General features: G+C 42.4%; 1 protein-coding gene across 9 annotated transcripts in view; it reads left to right on the top strand.

Moving 5' to 3' along the window:
* Positions 1–2243: 2243 nt before the first annotated feature.
* The window catches only part of AGO3 (argonaute RISC catalytic component 3), a 43811-nt gene continuing 27400 nt past the window's right edge, over positions 2244–18654 (top strand). For 8 of the 9 annotated variants that reach the window (XR_015705546.1, XR_015705547.1, XR_015705545.1 and 5 more), the window contains exons 1-5: positions 2244–2529; positions 11574–11745; positions 16300–16420; positions 16987–17195; positions 18458–18594. Coding sequence is in view for 2 of the 9 variants with exons in the window: in XM_087761233.1 (XP_087617359.1) it covers positions 2511–2529; positions 11574–11745; positions 16300–16420; positions 16987–17195; positions 18458–18594 (658 nt within the window). In the remaining 7 variants the exon portion in view is untranslated. Of the gene's footprint in view, positions 2530–11573; positions 11746–16299; positions 16421–16986; positions 17275–18457; positions 18595–18654 lie in introns of those variants that run through there. The other variant, XM_087761234.1, reaches the window with a different exon arrangement.

The raw sequence follows: 18654 nt of genomic DNA, 5'->3' as shown, positions 1-18654 counted from the left end.
AAGCAATTTTAAGGAAGTGCTTGCTAATGGAACACACGTACTCACTAGCTAATTTACTTGAACTGTAGCATGCAGAATGTGTTACACTGAACTGAGCACCTACAGATCCTGCACACGTCCTCCTACTGTTTTTAATGTTGTATCTGCTTTACATCCTACTGTATAGCCGAAATCTTCCGCGGTTTCAAGGGGACTGTTTCTGGGAGAGAGAGATATAACAGAAAATTGTGCCTTGTGCAGCCGGGTCTGAAGTCCTGGAAAACAGATCAGAGTCCTTGGTTTCAAATGTTAGATTGGCATTTGAGCCCTGGCCCTTGGTTCTGATTACAGCGTCCTCAGCTGCAGAAACAGAAGGGCTTGCATGCCTCTAAAGTAGGTGCATTCTGCAGAGATGTCTCCCTCCGCCATATCTGCTTGATCTTGGTGATCACATTTCCCCTTCCCTCTCAGAATTTCAGCTAAGGAAATATTCTAGTGGTTACTTTTAATTTGCATGGGTTTAGAATCCTTACTGTGTAGCTTACCTGATAACTAAATTTACACTTTTTAAGACTAATTTAGCTGGCAGTCTCCAGGACGGCTGTTCTTAATAATGATTGTGAAACCTGGATTATGAATCTCAAACTCCTCGTCTGCTGGCCCAAAGTTCCAGTTCTTCAGTACCTCCCCAGCTGCCTCTCTCACCACCAGGAAAGGTGACACCGTTTTCTCGTAACGACTAGCAGGTTCAAACCTGCTGGGACAAGTCTCAATATACTGTTCTTACAAAAAAATTATCTTTTGGGGGAAGAGGAAATCGAGATAAGGGTGCCACTGCCTGACCCAGCACTGAGCCTGGCACATCTGAATCGCTTCCCCACGCGTACGCACACAATTGCTTTGCTCGTTTCACCCTCTGCTTGTTTGGTGACAGTTTGTGTACCAAATCTATAACAAAGTGGTACTAAACATTGTTAAAAACACTGCCAAAAACTGAGAAAAGGGCAGACGTATGCTCTGAGTTTATGCTGATCCAATGAATCACAGTCTTTATTCTTCTCATCAACCCGAGTTACTTAGAGTCTCATTGCTCCTCTGCAAATTGGAAAAATAAACACAAGCCTGATGTCAATCCTTTGGTTGTTATGGGAATGTCGAAGGATAATGTGCATTTATCAGGTTTTTTAGTCAGTTGAGTGTACACTTGTCAGATGTCTTTACATCTCACTCCCCGAGAAGGCTGTTTTAAAGCCTTGCAGGAGGAAGGGTGCATATCCACACGTGCACCCTCATTCTCTGCAGCAGTGTTTAATATTTTAGCCGTGCCTACAGTCGCCTCGCTTTGCGCTTCGCCCTCCAAGCCCTCCTGTCAGCGCAGTCGGCAGCTCCCTCCCCGTCTTCTTGCAGCGCTGTTTCGCAGGATCCCCTCCAGCCACCTCAGCGCTGCGGTCATACACGATACATGTATTACCGAGTTTTTCAGCACAGAGGAAGAAGCCGGCGTGTTCCGTCAGCGTTCCTGGCGGCGCGTGCGGGACGTGCCAGCAGCCGTCGGAGCTCCCGTCCAGCGCGTCCCTACGTCCTATAAACAGGGGAATGCTCAGCGTGCTACGTTCTTGAGCATGACTAAGGCCGAGGCGTGGGTTTTCTTCTGGTAGATTTAGTGCGGATTAAAAAACCGGCAATGTAATTCATCTGGAACCGGGCTAGATGTCCTAAGAGCCGTCGTACGCTGCAAAACTACTGTGCGTTCGGTAGGCTGGAAGAGAAAGAACAGGGCAGTGAGGGTTCCTGGTTGTGGTTGAACATCCTCCTCCGGAGGTAAAGGGAACGTGACCAACCCCGGCCTTTCCCGTGTGACTCCTGAGGGCGCCCGTCTTCAGCCCCAGCGGTGAAGGCGGCGAGTGCGGGGCGGGGTCCGGCTGCGGGGCTGGGGCACGGCCAGCGCCCGTTCTTCCCGCGGGAGCCGGCAACGACCGAGGGCTCGTCCCGCTCCCGCCGTCCCGCTCCCGCCGTCCCGCTCCCGCCCCGGCCCTGAGGTGGCTCCCGCCGCTCTCGCCGCCTTCCCGCCCCCCGCCCACGTTGCCGAGCAACTGCGCCGGCTCGCGCCTCGGCCGCGCGGCACCGGCCGCTTCCGGTCCCGCCTCTCTCCCTCCCTCGCGCTCGCGCGCGCGCGCCCCCTCGGAAGCTCCGCCCCCCGGAAGGGGGCGCGCGCGGCCCGGCGTGCGGGGGCGGGACTTCCGGCGGTTGGGGCGCGCGCGGCGGGGCAGGAGCGGCAGCGCGAGCCGGGGCTGCGGGCGGCCACGCAACTTCCGCCCGGGGGTCTCCGGTCGCCGCGCGCCGCCGCCGCCGCCTGAGGGGACGGGACGGGAGCGGAGCTGCAGGCGGCCGAGGCGAGGCGCCGGGCCGCGGCTCTGCGGGGAGCGGGGCGGGCCGCCGCCCAGCGCAGCCCAGCGTAGCCCCGAGCCGGCCGCCGGGCCCGGTTGAGCGGCGGAGCCCGCAGCCCCGAGCGGCTGCGCCCAGCTCCATGAATGGAAATCGGCAGCGCAGGTGAGCGCGGGCGGCGGCGGCGGGGCGGCCCGGAGGGGCTCGGCCGCGGGCCCTGCGGCGGGGTGGGGGGGAACGGGCGCCGGCCCTGCCCCGCGCCCCCGCCGCCCCTCGCCCGGAGCGGGGCTTCACCGCGCCTTGCGCCCCCCGGCCCCCGCCCCGGCGGAGCGGCTGGTGCCGAGGGCGGGAGCGGGGGGTCCGGGCCGTGCGGGTTCGCCTCGTGGGTGAAGCGGGCGGGGAGGAGCTGTGCCCCGCCGGCCGGGCGGGGGGAGCGCTGGCGGGGCAGCTCCGGTGAGCGGGGCGAGCCCGGCACCGTGTCCTGCTCTGCTGCCCCTTCTCCGCCGCCGAAGACAGCAAAGAATTAATTTTTTGTATTTCATAACTAGTGTTTCCCAGGCAGCGGCTGTAGGCCAGCTTGCATAATCTTGTAACTGTGACGATGTCTTGGAGATACCGCCTCGAAAGCGGGAGCTTTACCTACGGAACAGGCAGTTACCGATAAGGGCCCGTTTCAGCATCTTCTGCCGGGCAAATATGAGATGTGGAGCCGTTGTGCAGCTAGTTGCCGCACTCCAGAATTTTAAGGCTACTTGCACGTGCCTTTGGGAGCTGCACAACAACCAGCCCAAGATCTTTCCATGTTTGCCTTCAGTCATTTCATCCTTTTACATTGGAAGCATGTGCTTAGTATTTATAAAGTGTGTTTGAAATGTATCTTGAGAGTTGGAGAGGGAACTTCTACTGCAGTTTTTGAAGAGAATTTATCTTCTGACAGAAAAGTGGAAGGAGAGTTCAGATTTGGGCTGTGTTTAGTTTGTGACGTAGCTGGATGGCAAAGGGAACGTCGAAACCACTCGGAGTTCCATTTCTGTCACTTCAGGAGGTGCCACGGCTAGTGAAAACATGGGCATGAGGCTGAAGGTGTCAGTGCAAAATATGCGTTTTCATCTCTTTGTGTGTAGATACCTTTGTGGCTTATGTGGAGATTTAAGTTAATGACGGATTTGGCTGGAAAAACTTGCCACCTAAGCTATGTCCTTGCTTAATGAGGTATATGGTGGAGTTGAAACCATTTTGGGAAGATGCTGGATTTTAGCAATCTGGTGGAATTCAGATGGTATGCTGATAATCTGTATGTGTTAAATAAACTTTAATTATAACCTGGTATAATTCTAGTTGTCTCATAATAAGAAACAGGTTTGCAAGAGTAGCATGTAAACCTTATAATTTTTCTTTGGTACGAGTTTAGCTGTTGTTAGGCTGTAATATGTTAGATTTCAGCAACGCGTGCTGTTAGCAGTGCTCCTGATGGGCTCAGCCCGCTAAGTGCTGTGTTCAGCACGATGGATGTTTCTTTGCACAACTGCTGTGTAATGAGGGGAGCGTTAAGTGCGACGTTAACTTTCGTGTTTTGGGGAACCTTCTGGCCATCAGAAACCAGTACTGGTACAGGAGGACACAAACCATCCTTGGCGGAGCAAATAGGGGTTAAAGTTCTGTCATTAAAGGAATAAGGACATTGAAACGTGCTTCCTTTTCTGCGTGTGAAGGGAAAATACGGGATACGATAAGCAGAGTGGGGAGACAAAGGTAGGATTGTGAGCATACCTGGAGTAAAGGAGGAAAGCGTGTGCTAGGACATTTTAGGTGAAGCAGTGCTGTAGGTGTCTTCCTATTTGCGTGATAGGCTTAGCCTATGAAATCTAGAAAGTATGCCTTTTCTAGTCCAAATAATTTGAACATAGTTTAAAGTAGAAGGTGGCTGTGAAGTCAGCTGTTCAGGGTGCAGGTTATGGTGAAATCAAGTAAACTGAGGAACAGCAATAAAATGCTCATTATAAAAAGGTGAAGCAAAATAAAAGCAGCTCTTGGTAAAAGACTGAACTCAGTGTCATGCATCACACTTCCACCAGGAGAGCGTTAAGAAAACTTCCACGAGGCAGGTATATTAAAACAGCGCTACCGAGGATGCTCTGTGGTATAATTGAGTCGAATCAGAGTGCTGTGTATGTCTTCATTTACGTTTCATAAATTGTTCCTTCAGAGTTCACAGCTTTTTGTGTTAAGTGTCAAATTGGGTTTTCTTGACTCTAGTATGGTATGTTTTTAATGAAGCACTACAGACATCTTTAATCTTCTGTTTGCTTTTCTGTACAAACTTTGGGCAGATAAAATTCTGAGAATTTGCTCTTCTCTTTCTGTGTTAAGAGTAGTGATTTGGGAGGACCATTAAAAGTTACATTTTTGTGGGTGGGGTAGAGGAGGGAAGGGGAATGAATCATAAGTGCCTTCAAAAGTTATTCTATTCCAGAACACGTGTGATGGGAGTTACAGTGGGACTTTTCCTCTGGAGCTGCGGTGGAAGCTGTTTGACTCGCAACAGCATCTTTACAAATTCTTTCATCCTCATAGCTTTACTTTCTCAGTGGTAAAGGTGTCGGGATATTTCTTGAGCTAATTTCCAGTATAAATTTAAAGAAATGACAGGAATCTATGGCTTATATGCCTTTCGACACATCTGGTATGTGTTTAAACGATACTCTTATCGAAGTGCCGTCTCCCACTGTATATCTAGCTCCAGCTGATTCCTACAGTGAAGAGCTCCGAGTGAGCTTGCAGTTGATGTTTTGCAATCTTACTGGATAGTCTGAAAACACAGCTGATAGTCCTAAGACTTGTTTTGAATTTGGAGTGAGAAGTAGCAGCAAGCAGAGTGACTTGCCAAGTGATCAGCGATATCTTGATAACTGAAGCAATTTTTCTCTCGTGTTGGACTAGACTGTATAACTGAACTGTCATGCAAAGCATTTACCTCTTAATTCAGGAAAAGCTCATAGTTGGATACAAGTTGGTTTTGTTCTTAACGTTCTTCAGTCATAGTTTCTCCTTTCTTGGTGCTCTAATGCATTTTTCTGAAAATTATTAGATTCGTCATGAATTTATTGCTTCTTTGTTGTGTTCACATGCAAAACTTGCTAGGACGTAAAGTAAATTTTAGTAAAACTTTTGTTTAGTGACCATGAAAACCGTATTTTATTCTGCAAAGGGCTTACTGGTAGCGTGGGTCGAAATTGAGTAATATGACCGTGTGTCTTAGACCTTGCTACCTTGCTGTTCTGCTCTTAGATATTTTTCAGACAGTAAAAAAAAGGGGAACTACTTGCATCTTAAATTTGAAACCTAAATAGCAGGTAGATGGACAGCACGTTTCACGCTCTTCATACCAGCAATTCGGAGTTAGTGAGGTGGGGGGGAATTACGTAGTTTTCAAAACAGTAAATGTGAAACCAGGAAAATAAAAAGGAGACCATTAAGAATTGTGTGCTTTCTTATAAAGTGGGTTCTTTAGTGTAAATGCCAGTACATGCTGGTAAAGGTTTCTTTTGGTGGCGAAACGTGGTCTGTCTACACACAACAATAAAGATCGTGTCGGTTTACCTTCCTGATTTTGGTCTGTGGAAATACCTTCCAGGGAAAAGTATTGCTGTGCTTGTGTGGGTTATCGTGTTCTCTTCTCCTAGAGTAGTTAGGTATTTACTTTACAATATGCGTATAAGCTGCTTTTTTGAGATTAAAGTTCTTTATGATCAGATTTTTTAATGGTTCAGAAGCATTTATTATCTCGTAAACGCTTCCAAAACGCTTCGCTGTATTTTCTGTAACTTCGTTAGGATAGAACAAGTTAGCACACTAGTATTTACTTGTGCAGTTGGCTGTCACTAAGTATGGCATCAAAATGTTGGCTTTTGATGAGTTTTAACATGACTTATTATCTGAAATCTTTTTAAAAAAAAAAAAAGGCCTAAATTGAGAGTAGGAATGTTTAGAAAATGTGGATTGCGTTACTCATAAATAATGTAATGCCACCCAGTGAGGCTGCAGCTACAGAAATAAGGCAATTCATGATTTCTGGCATAAGGAGCTCGATTATTGAAACCAACATTTAAATATAATCTTTCCAATCTATTTTTTTAATCTAGAATTAACTTATTTTTTGGTAGTGATAGGATTTTCTTTGAGCTCCACAGGCTGGGCCTCTGAGTCGAAGCAGAGGCCAGGGGCCCTCTGAAAGGGAATCTTTTTTTATCCTTCCATCCTCTCCCGCTCCGTGGAGAGCTTTCTCCCGTGTGCAGACTCCAGCCTGAGGATAGGATCTGTTAGACAAATCTGCCTTGTGTTACCGAGCCAGAGTTTAAATAATATTTTACCTGTTAAGCCCTCTATCGTGTGTTTAAGGCTGTTCAGTCACCCATTCAATTAGAGATTTAGAACTGTTGTATAAACAAAAATAAAACTATTAAGTAATCATCTCTTAATATTTTTTGGTTTTATAATGCTGAAGCCACAGTAGGAAAGAAGATGATTTTTTGCTGGAAGCTTGGTATTGATGTCTCTTTCTGTAAGGAAATCTGTATTTTCTATTAGCATCTTGCTGGAAATCAGTATTTTGATTTATGCTGTAAAACTGTCTTGCATGCCAAAAGCTTCAATTTTCCGTGAAATGGTTTGTTGAAAGTATTTGCAGGTTTCTGTGCTTGTGCTCTTTCTGTTCAGGCTTTATTCCGATTAGGGCTTCGTTTGGTTGCTAGGTAGATTCAAGCCTGTGTTTTGGATGCATGCCAGATGTGTTCTATACTGCTGGCTGTATTGCCATAGAAATTACAGTCAATTTTTGTTGTGTTTAATCTTTATTATAACATCTATAATTCCACAGAAGAGAAGATTCTGATTCAGAGCTTGTTTAAACCATTAGAGGGACTTCCATGTTGGTTTGGAATATGACCTGACTTTAATGGGAATTTTCAAATTGTGGATCTGAATACCGACAACTGCAAATTTCCACTGTTTTCAAGTTCTGTTGGAGTAAACGGTTCTGTTGGCGGAGGTGCCACATAATTGCACTTGAAATTAATTCCATTGTCCATGTATTTTTAATGTTAGTCCAAATTTTGGCGCTTTGAAAGAGTAGTATTGGTGTGAGGTTTTTCTTCAGAATGTATTTCATAAAGAATACACGTATTCCATTTTAGCAAGTTTTTTAAAACTTTTTGAAATATTAGTTTCCTCATTAAGTGCCCTAAAAGTAACAATTCCTTTTTCATCTCTCGTGGGGTTTTGTTGAAATACTGGATTAAATATTGTTAGCAAAGCTCTTCAAAATATCGTCCATCTCTCATCAGTGAGCTACATGGTTACGGGCCGGAGGTTATTTGACGTCTTCCCCAGCCTCGTGCGGCAGGCACAGGTAACCCGCTGACGTTCCCGTGCATGGTGGGCTGGAGCAGTAACGTCCCGTGTGTGCCCACGGGAAATACTGGTGTAAAGCCCTTGTGAAATGCAAGGGGGATTCAAGGTCCCTGCCTCTAAACGCAGCAGCGATGGTAGGGAGCGATGGCGGTCTTTGTGCGCCGCTGTGCGCACCACGCTGTTGGGCACTGTTGGTAAATGAGTGGATGAACCTTCCCTGGTTTAGTATTTGTCTGTTTTGCAGGTGTATTGTCAGGGCTTTTGCTCCCACTTGTGTACTGAGCATTCACTTGTGAGAAAAACAGTCTTTCAACGTTGCTGAAGGATGTTCATAACTAACGACTTCAGCAAATGCTGTGAACAGTACTTTATAAATTGATAGACCTTTAGGCCCTGAGGAGATTTTTTTTTTTCCTAGCTTGCATTATTACTGATCTAAATGCTTAGTTAAATATTTTCTCTGCAAATTCTTCCTGTATGTTTTCTAATGAGTAACTGTACATTCAGAAGGTTCACACTATTTAGTGGTGGATGTTCTATCTTCTTGAAACATACTCCCTTGCTGTATAAAAGCCTTCCAAGAATCTGTCTGAGGCATCGGTTTTAGTTCCTATCTGTGTATTCATTGTTCTGTGTTGTAAATCAGTTGACTGTCAATGTTGGGGGCTTTCCTGAACTGGTTTTATGAATTGAGAACTATTCTGGCGTGCGAAACAGACTCGATTTATGTTTTTTCTTGGATTTTTAAGAGCATACTAGGCATATGTACACATCTGATGCCCTAATGGCAGAGTATTAATAGTTTCTTAAACACAAAGAGGTTTCTTCTCTAAAACGTCTCTTTTGGGCAGCTGAAGAGTGCAGAGCTGCTCTTCTGGAGGTTCCCCCATCCGCTGCGGAGTCAGGCCGTGCTGCAGTAATGCTTTTGCAAAGATTTTTGAAAGGTTAACGACTTCGGTTTTGCAATGCTTAAATAACATGAAGGAACTGGTCTGCCAATCATAGTCATTCTGTGCTATTTAGAATAATGCTACTTTTAGTATTTTTGGTTCGTGTGTTTATTTCCATTAGCTTGACACAGGACTTAGGCATGAGGTTGAGTGAGTCATTGATATGATACGGGAGCAGTAGCTGTCCTCAGAGAGCGTCGCTTGTTATTTATGTTTTATTGGGTTTTGAGTCACAGGTTTGAAGCCAGTGACACAGACTTTCACAACATGCAATCTGGCAATTTAGTGTATTTTGAAAGCAGGATATTCCGAGTGGGTGCTAGTGTATTTGGACAGTGATAGCAGAATTGAATTACAACATACTCATGTTTTTAAGTTAACTTGTCCAAGGGAGCATGTGTATCGCACAAAATGATAGCAAAATCAGCTGAATTTTTAAACATTATTCGCGAATAGTGTGTAGACCTGCAGTTCTTATTCACTTGTTGGTCACTTAATTCCTCTTTGCCAAAATCTGAGTTCTAACCTCTTCCAGGGTGAGCTGTTTCCTGCGGAGCCGTGTGTGGCACAGCTGAACAAGCGAGGCTAAAGAAAGCCTTTGTCTAACAACTGGTATTTTCTTGTTTTGTTCACCGTTTTCCAGGGAGCAGAGGTTGGAGGCCTGCTTGCATACTTGGCTTTGGGCAGAGCATTTCTTTTATGACCCAGGATTTTGAAGTGCACCCTGCCTCATATTAATAAGACTATCATTTCTCTGTTTTGGGTTTTTGCCTCTGTGCAGTTGATCACTAGGATTCTGTTAATCTAAGCAAAGGGGTAAATAACGGGATAGCATTCCTGTAAGGGGTTTATCTCTTCTTCAGCAGCTGAGTGCTCAGTTAAAAAGTTCAACTTAGTGCAACTTCCAGAGGAGATGGTGACAAAGATTTCAGCCGTGCTGTATTTCCCTGTTCCATGTACTTCAACTTCTTCACCTAACCTTCATGAAGATTGTCTTCACGCTGACTGTTTCTTCTGTGCTTACAGATTTTAGCAGCTGTTTTTACATTTCACATGATTTTAACAAATGGGGTGGGGGGAGACAGGACAGACCAGACTGTATCAACCTTTTTAATGCTATCTTTATTTCAGCAGTTTTGTTAGCATTTCCTGCAGATATGAGCTAAATATAAACTATGGCATGTATATCTTTGTAATATTAAAATAAGCTATTGAGTCGTTTATGTCACTCAAACTTTTAGTAGTAACTTTTTGCATGTGCTTATATTCTGAAAATATAGCTGGAGTAAATTGTAGAGCTGCTTTTACTCGTGTGACAGTATTAAAATGAAGAAAAAGTTGAAGAGAACAGATGCTTGGAACAAGTTTTGCATAAGCATAGGCTGTGAGGGTGTTTTAAATGATGCTTCTTGTTTTATGTTTTTGTTTTATCTTATGGCTCGAAGCCAAGCCCACTCAGAATTTTTTGGTAGCTTTCTGGGTAGAGCCAGGCAAATGTTACAGTGGAACTTAGCTTTGATGTTCACCTATTCTCAGTACACGGTTTCCTTCAAGATAATGCAATTTTTTCCAGGAATGGTGGAGATTAATCAAAAGGCAAATAAGGCATTTTTACCAGCACTTGACATTTTAACTCTTCTGTGAAAATGAGTGGGCTGGAATTGCTATCTGCGTCACTGAGTAGGAGTAGAGGGGAGAACTTTTAACTAACTTAATCGAATGCTCTGTAAATCATGACATTTGTACAATGAGTAATTTTTTAAAACTCGGGCTACAAAGCATGTTGGTTTTGTTGTTTCTTGACTGGAAAGAGATCTTTTTAAGTGGAAATACCAGTAGAAATTCTTGCAAGTGGACTATGTTTACTACTGTGTTTGGTTTTGTAAGGCGCCAGTAACCCAGATCTTGAGCTGAGGATTCTCATCTAAATGATGCAAAGTAAATTAAAGAGATAACCAGATGGGTATGTAACATATTACGAGACAGGTGTTTTTAGCTGACTTTCAAAATACCTATTTCTTACTGCAGATTTTGATGGTTTCTCTGAGCAGCTATGGGTATTCTTCTCTACTGTATAAGTAATCAAGTGTTTTACAATCCTGTGTCTTAATCTGAGTCTTTCCTCTTCTGGCCAATCTGCTTTATCGGTGCAGTTAAACAGGAGGTAATGGTTTTATTCTTCATCCGTTTTCAGCCAGCAAAGTTCAAGAATAATCCGTCTTCCAAGACTAAGCTAATAATGGCAATGAAATTAAGAGTTTATCGCAAACCACATACCTCAGTCCAGAACCGCTTCCATATTTTTGTATTCTGCGGCACCTTTGTTATTACTAGGATGTTCGGAAAAGACTTGTACAACTTCTTGTGTTTTAACGGCAGACAAGCTTTCCCCAATAGTGAAGTGTTACAAGGAAAAGCACACTTTTTTTTCTTGTTTTAGGAATGTCCTGATTTAATTCATGCTAATCACAGAAGCTGAAACTCATCAGTAAGAAAACAGTCTAGGTGTGGGTGGAGGCTCATGGAGGAAAAATGGGCAAGTGTTCATTTGGAACTTAATAGGTTAGCCTGCTGTTTGATGTGTGCTGTTTGATACAGATAATTTTCCCTTCTTCCAGCATGCTGGCTCTGGTGCCTGCCCGCTCATCCTGTGAGTTGGTTCAGGGAATTGCTTAAGACTGAAAAAGGCGAGTACATTAGTAGTCTCAACGGGAGACAAGTATGTGTACCTGCAAATGCAAGGAGCCTTATGTATCTTTAAACTGCTGAAATGTAAGCAAGGAGTACCTTTGCAACACAGCTTGTCTGTTGTGCTTATCTTCTAATCTGTGATATTTTTTTCTTTCACAGGACCCGTCGGGGCACAGCCCCTGCTCATGGTGCCCAGACGTCCCGGCTATGGCACCATGGGCAAACCCATTAAACTGCTGGCCAACTGCTTCCAAGTTGAAATCCCAAAGATTGATGTCTACCTCTATGAGGTGGATATCAAACCAGATAAGTGTCCTCGGAGGGTGAACAGGTAAGAAGGTGAAAATTGTCTTGTAAATTATACTGATACTGAAATTTTTAAGTAACAGAGGGACCTACTGCAGTAAATATAGTCTCCATGTAGCTTAAAATCCGAGCATTATGCTATGGAGACCTGTGTGCAAGTTCTCACAGACATCTGAGAGACAGCTACAGAGCCTTTTCCAGGTTCTCTTCAGTTTGGTTGTGACCAGGTGCTATGAAGTGGGCCAGCCATTAGCGGTCACAGTACTTTGTGAGCCATTTGGCAGCAACCCCTGTTCTTCAGGGCAGCATAAATATGGTATAGCTGTAGGCAGTTACCTTTTTTTATTGTAATACTGGCTGTTGAATCATTTCAGTTAGCAAGAATCTGCTCCTATGGGTGTGTTTATCCGCAGTTAATATTGAGATACATTGCAGCATTGGTTAATCAGAAAGGTTCCCCAACTTAATTCACTTGGGTACTGTGATCGTAAGCTAGTGACTAAAAGCCATTGCTGTAGGTACAGGAGGAGACAGCCTTCAGCTGGAAAGCTTCCATTAGGAGTAGTGGTATGAAAGCACTGCAGAAAACCTAGTTTTCCCCTCGTTAATAGATATTTCGTGCAATCAGCTTCGTATATTTGAAATGGTCAGACTTGGTTGGAGCTCCACCTGTGTCCTTTCTTTGTTGTTACAGCATTTTGTATAGGACATTGTATCTCATCTTATTTTCATGTCTGCTATGTATTAGGGTCAGTTAAATCCCTTGCTAGGCTACCTTATTTCTAGATTGCTGGTTAAATGGAGAGAATATTTTCATATTCTGTGTCCCTGTTCATTTAGTGATCCGACAAACTGTACATATTGAGTGCTGGATTCTTCAGCCTTAACAGATTGCTAGTACAGCTTTTTATATATGGTCTTTGATATTTTGTCCTAAACCTCATGCATTTGGGGAGTCAGAGAAGCCTCCTCAGGAAGAGTAGTTAATTGAAAACCTGACACGAGAGCTATAATCATTTTTACTTTTTAAAGATTACAACATTTCGTATTTCCTGTATTTCTTCTCTGCATTGAATAATTTTTTTTAGGAGGTGTTACTTGTTAGTCTCTTGTGAAATTTGTTTCATCAGCTAAAGTTCAGAGTAACTGAAAAGCAATTTTTTACTCTTTCACCTGCAACTCTGTTTTTTTACATTTTAACAATAACATATTGCTAGGGCCTGATTCTGGATGGTGATATTTCCCACCCCCCCTGCCCCCTGCTAGTTGCATACTGCAGTTATGAAGGCTATCTAAATACCTATGTTAAGTATTAATTAAAAGGAAACTAAGCAATTGCTGAAATTGGGATATAATAGTCCTGTGTGAATCAATATTTAAGATAATCTTACTGTTATGAAAGGTTAATTTACTACCCTATTGTTAAATGAAGAATGCTTGTGCAGCCACGCTCCTAGGGATACAAGGAGAATATAAACTGCTCTAAACTGACTTACTGTTTTGTATGTCTGATTCTTTTCTAGTGTGATCTGGTAATGAAGATAAATGTCATTTCACTTAAAATCTGTTGACTAAAACCACTTTTTTTGTCTGCTGTATGGCAATGCTTGATTAAAATAGACTAAGGGAGGCAAAGCTGTAAAAACTCTGCTTGCTCCAGCAATTGCAGTCTGTGATTCTGTGTGGTTACTTGTTTCCATAACAGCAGGAGAAACTACGGATGTTTGAAAATAGTGCATTTGAAATAAGTTGTTTTAATATAGCAACTACATTTTATTGAAAATTTAAAAGAAAAGAAATCCCTTTTGTCGTCCTGTTTGTAGGGTAATTTCAAGCTTGCTTCGAAAAGCAAAATTGCTGTTTGTCACAGCTTGTTTTAGTTGGTTATGCTGTGTCTTCTGAAGTTTTCAGTTCATGTGGAGAGAGGCAAAAGTATTTGGTTTGAGTTTCTAAAGTAACTCTGTGTGAAACGATCAATATTTTTGCTTACCTAAATAATAACGATTTCCTGAAGAGCACTGGCAGCTGATACAACTTTTCGTACCTTTTGCAAGTCTCAGATTGAGCAGCTAACCGTTGCTTTTGACTTTTGTTAGATTGTGTGAGGGCTGGTTGTTTCCCAGAAGTGCTTTTTATAGATTGGGGTTGATTTTAAGTGCTTTTGGAGGTTTCTCATTCATAAACTTTGTTGTTGTAGTATAGCTGTAGTTCAGAGGCACGTGTAACTTTGTCCAGAAGCTCATCAACTTTCTGTTCTACCAGTAAAGACGCTGTGTTGCTTTGCCTTGTTCGTGTTACCAACAGATAGAAGCAGTCATCTGGTTTTTGTCAAGGTAAAATGAGGTGGCTAATTGAACACTGGCAGCAAACCTAATGAGTTGCTTCAATAGTCAAATATTTTCAAATGAAAGACTAAATTTGTTTTCAAATTTGACAGCAAATACAGTATGTAAATTATGAGTCCTAATATTAAGCTCTATTTTGAAAGCTGAGGGTAAATCTTGCATGCATATTGGCTTTTTCAAAGTAGGGAACCGTGAAATTGGTTATTTAAAAATACTACTACTTTGCCAACTTTCATGTGTGTAAAAAATGTGGCAGATGTTAGTTAGAAACTGCAAGAGCTTGTATAAATGAGCCCGATGAAAGGATATAGTATCTGCTGAATAAATGACTTCGGATAGTGTGCTGTGGATTACGCAGAGAAGAATGGCTTTCATTAGTTTAAATTGAAATCAGTATACTGAAATACCTGCTTTGAAGCATTTTCCTTAAAAATATATTTTTCCCTTTCCTCTTGCATGCTGTGACAGTTATTTCTAAGAAGTCAGTGGATTTACATAGACTCGGCTATTCTGAAGTAGTTTCTGACTAACATCCTGTCTGCATGCTTGTATTTGGAATAAATAGGGGCTTTAGTTCCCGAATAGTTGCTGGGTTTTGGTTGTTTGTTGGTTTTTTTGTTTGTTTGTTTTTTTAAATTCACCTGCACCTTTATTAGCTTTTAGCTGTAGGGAGGCTTTAAAATCTAGAATGTCTTCTGTTTCCTTTGTAGCTGTTTACAACACATTGGAAAAACACAGTTTCCACTGTGTTGTAAACTGGAAAGCAGAAGGTAAATAATGCTTTGCTTTCAGGCGCGCTGTAGGCGCGCGATCGGTAGCAGGGCTACAGGTGAGAACTCTGTCCGCTTTGTTTTACAGAGCCTCTTACTTTCTCCCTCCTGTTCCTACTCTTCATCACTAACTTTTATCCCTCTGCTTTTGTCACAGGCTGTGTGACAATAAGCTGGCACTTACGGAAGGAGGATTTTTTGCACACTTATCCCTGCGCATAGTGTTACAAGGGAGCAGCGTGCCAGCGCAGAATGGGGTGTTCGGATAAGGTGGACTTGTGCAGGAGCACAATTGAGTACTAAGTAGATATTTTGAAGTTGCTTAAGTATATTGACGTGCTTTTAGCCAGTGAAAGAATGTGGACTCTGAGAGTTTAGTAACATAAAGAACTGTGAAATGGAGAATTTCTCTTGCCTTTCCCCAAGTCCCAGCTGAGAGCTGAAAGTACTGCTACTAATTTTGCTTGAGGAGGAAATCAATATCTGTTGTCTCCTTGAAGTACTTCAGGTTAATATTGCCTGGTCAGGAAATAGTGTGCTAGTAAGCTTCTGCTTTGCAAGAATGCTAGTTTGCATATGCTTAAGAGAAGCGTTTAATTTCTGTGGAATAAGGGAGTTACGTTGTATCGAGTAAGATACAGTTGTCCTGCCACTGAAACACAAAGAATTCCCAAAGAATTCAAATCCTGAAGGCGTATTTCTGTTAGAGGTATTGCAAAAGTATGTTTGGACTTGATATATCTACTGCTTGTATCAAGAAGCCTTTTTTATATAAGATGAAAATTTTATGGTGTTTTTTCAAGTGTAATTTCAGTGCTTGTATCAGGTTACTATTTTCTTTATTGCCATCAACTCATAATGAAGTAAGTTAGGAGCATCTGTAATTGTGTGCAAATTCAATCAGGCTTTTACTTGGTTTTGTTGTAAACTCTCAGATTATTAAGGACTTAAAACTAAGACTTTTTTGTTAGGGTACCTCATTTTTATATGCAACATAGGCAGAATTCAAAACTTGTTAATTAAAGAGCAGATGGAGGTTACTAGGTAGACAGTACAATTAACTACTGCTTCCATGAACTAGCATAGCTTTCAGTTGTGCCTTTGTACTAGTTTTTCATAATACTAGCTTGTGGGTTTTCTTCCAAGGTAAGTGTGTCCTTGCTTTGTGTAATAAAGGTTATACAAAGGTCTCAGTAATTTCTGGGACTTTCTGAAATTATTTTGGTAACAATAATTGCCTGTATTTCAGCATTCGCATTGATTCTGATTTTATTCTTTAGTGTTTATCTGTTATTTTAGTTGAAGTATGTGGAGCACCTTTTTGGAATATCAGTGGGTGTTTTATAATTCACTTGAGTAATACGTTTGTTGAAACTACTTCAGCAAAACACGGGGTGTGTGGGAGCCAGTTCCAGTCTGATACTTCTTTGAAAACATCTTCAGTGTAAATATCAACTCTTCTAGGGAGGTGGTGGACTCGATGGTGCAGCATTTTAAAGTGACAATATTTGGGGACCGTAGACCGGTTTATGATGGGAAAAGAAGCCTCTATACAGCCAATCCGCTTCCTGTGGCCACTACTGGGGTAAGATAACTGGAAAAAAAAAAATTATATTTGTAACAGCTTCTTAGGAAAGAAAAAGAAACAAGCCCGACTTCTAATATCGCCGAGTTCAGAAAAACTGGAAGTATCTTAGAGTATCTGTATTGGAATTTGCAGAAAATACATTAGAAAGACTCCATTTCCATGTATGTAAACGTGCATGTAATAGTTGCGCTCAGAACCTCCCCTAGAATTTAGTGGCCTCTTTCTACAGCAAAATCTATTAAATACTCAGTTTTACAGACTGTAAAACGTTATTTTATTATGAAGTACTATTAAAAAAATCAAACCACAGTCTCTCTGGAATGAAGAGCTTTCTGATTCAAGATGACAGTGACATGATCCTCTTCTGCTTGGTGAGGACCCAGTTCTCTTTATTTTGTGCGTTTGATAATCTACTTTTATCAAATGTGCTGTGTCCTAAATATCTGAGTTTTTTGAGTCTCTGGCCCAGTTATGGGAAGGAGTGAAAACTCAAGGCTACCAGACTTGAGATTAAACAGCTGCACCTTTTTTTTTTTTTTTTTTTTCCTTCCTCCCCCACCCAGGTGGATTTGGATGTGACATTACCAGGAGAAGGTGGAAAAGATCGTCCCTTCAAAGTGTCAATAAAGTTTGTTTCTCGGGTGAGCTGGCACTTGCTGCATGAAGTTTTGACAGGAAGAACCTTGCCTGAGCCTCTGGAACTAGACAAACCTATCAGCACTAACCCTGTTCATGCTGTCGATGTGGTGCTACGACACCTACCCTCCATGAAGTAGGTTCACTGTCTTCCTGCAGTCTGTCTTTACCTGAAGTATCCCCACTGGGAGACCTTCATCCCTGTTTCTTCACAGGTGAAAAGAAAAAAAATGATCGTTCCCCTTACGCAGCACAGCTGGTTAGCTGTACTGGGGAGATTGAAGCTAATTATGTAGAAGTGTGTATTTCTGTAGACATTTAAACTGCAAAGCAGGTGATGTATTTGAAAAGATCAAGAAACAGGAGACACAATAGGCCTTAATTGAAATACTGAGAGATTATAGTATGCTGTAGCACTGCTTTCATGTTTTCTGCTCAAGTTGAGCCAAGTATCGCGCACTTGATGGCGGTGACTGTAAAAACATGAGTCTTTTTAATTCATTGATATACCCATCAATGACGCATGCTTCTCATGTTTTTAAATACACAGTTGAGACTAGATACCTGTCCTAACAAAGTCTGTTATTCTCTATCTCGGAACCCTGAAATATTAGAGAAGGCCAAATTAATTTTGCTTTATTTGGTCAATGAAAGTTACTTTTAAAGTTTGATTGCTGGGTTTAGACAGTAGGATGGCTTTGCACTGGTGTTTTTCATTGGGTGTAATTGACTCTTAAAAAAAAAAACCAACAAAAAAAACCCAACAAAAAACCAAAAAACCCAAACCTTGAGGTTTTATGGAAACCAGTGTTCCTTAGCTACCCCGGATCCTAAGGAAACATGAAAGATGTTAACCTCTATACCACTGTCTGTCCCTTACAAATGTGAGGAGGCCCGGAGGTTTGTGAACAGCTGTTTTCTGCCTCAGAGAGAAACTTTAGTTTCTCTAGTTCTTTGTTTCCACCAGTTATTCCTTCTCTCAGTGTAAATTTGAATACATGTTCCCTAGTAAAACACACAAAATGGTCTTTGAGGGTCAGTCCAGTATATACAATGCTGTTGTACAGAATCTGGTGTGATGGAGATTAGACTTTCTTGAAGTGGAAGATCAGAAAGGGTGAGCTAACTTAGTTCTTGATTTGTTGTAAAAAGTGCAAGTGGTGGTGTGTTGCTAAAGTAGTAAATGTTTTGTCTAAATTTAAAAACACTGCAATGGGAACAGAGACATGCAGAGCGTATTGTTTAAACTTGGTTCTAGGCACAGATTCCTGGTGCACAAAATTAAAAAACCAATAATGCTGCATGTGTTATAATCTTTATTATAGAGTTTTTATTTGGAAAGCAGTATTTTATATTTGGAAAACAATAGCATAAACACGTGGTCATCTTTTTCACTAGGTATACCCCTGTGGGCCGCTCCTTTTTCTCAGCTCCAGAAGGCTATGATCACCCCTTGGGTGGAGGGAGGGAGGTCTGGTTTGGATTCCATCAGTCTGTTCGGCCTGCTATGTGGAAGATGATGCTCAATATTGATGGTAAGCTGGGATGGAGGGTTAAGAATAAAGATAGTAGTGAACACGCCTCTAAGAATAAAA

This window comes from Nipponia nippon, unplaced genomic scaffold (assembly GCF_047370975.1).
Source record: "Nipponia nippon isolate SJK-2023a ecotype South Korea unplaced genomic scaffold, ASM4737097v1 scaffold_23, whole genome shotgun sequence".
Taxonomy (NCBI): Eukaryota; Metazoa; Chordata; class Aves; order Pelecaniformes; family Threskiornithidae; genus Nipponia; species Nipponia nippon.
The sequence above is the reverse complement of the archived record's forward strand: the minus strand, read 5'-3'. Positions and strand labels throughout refer to the sequence as shown.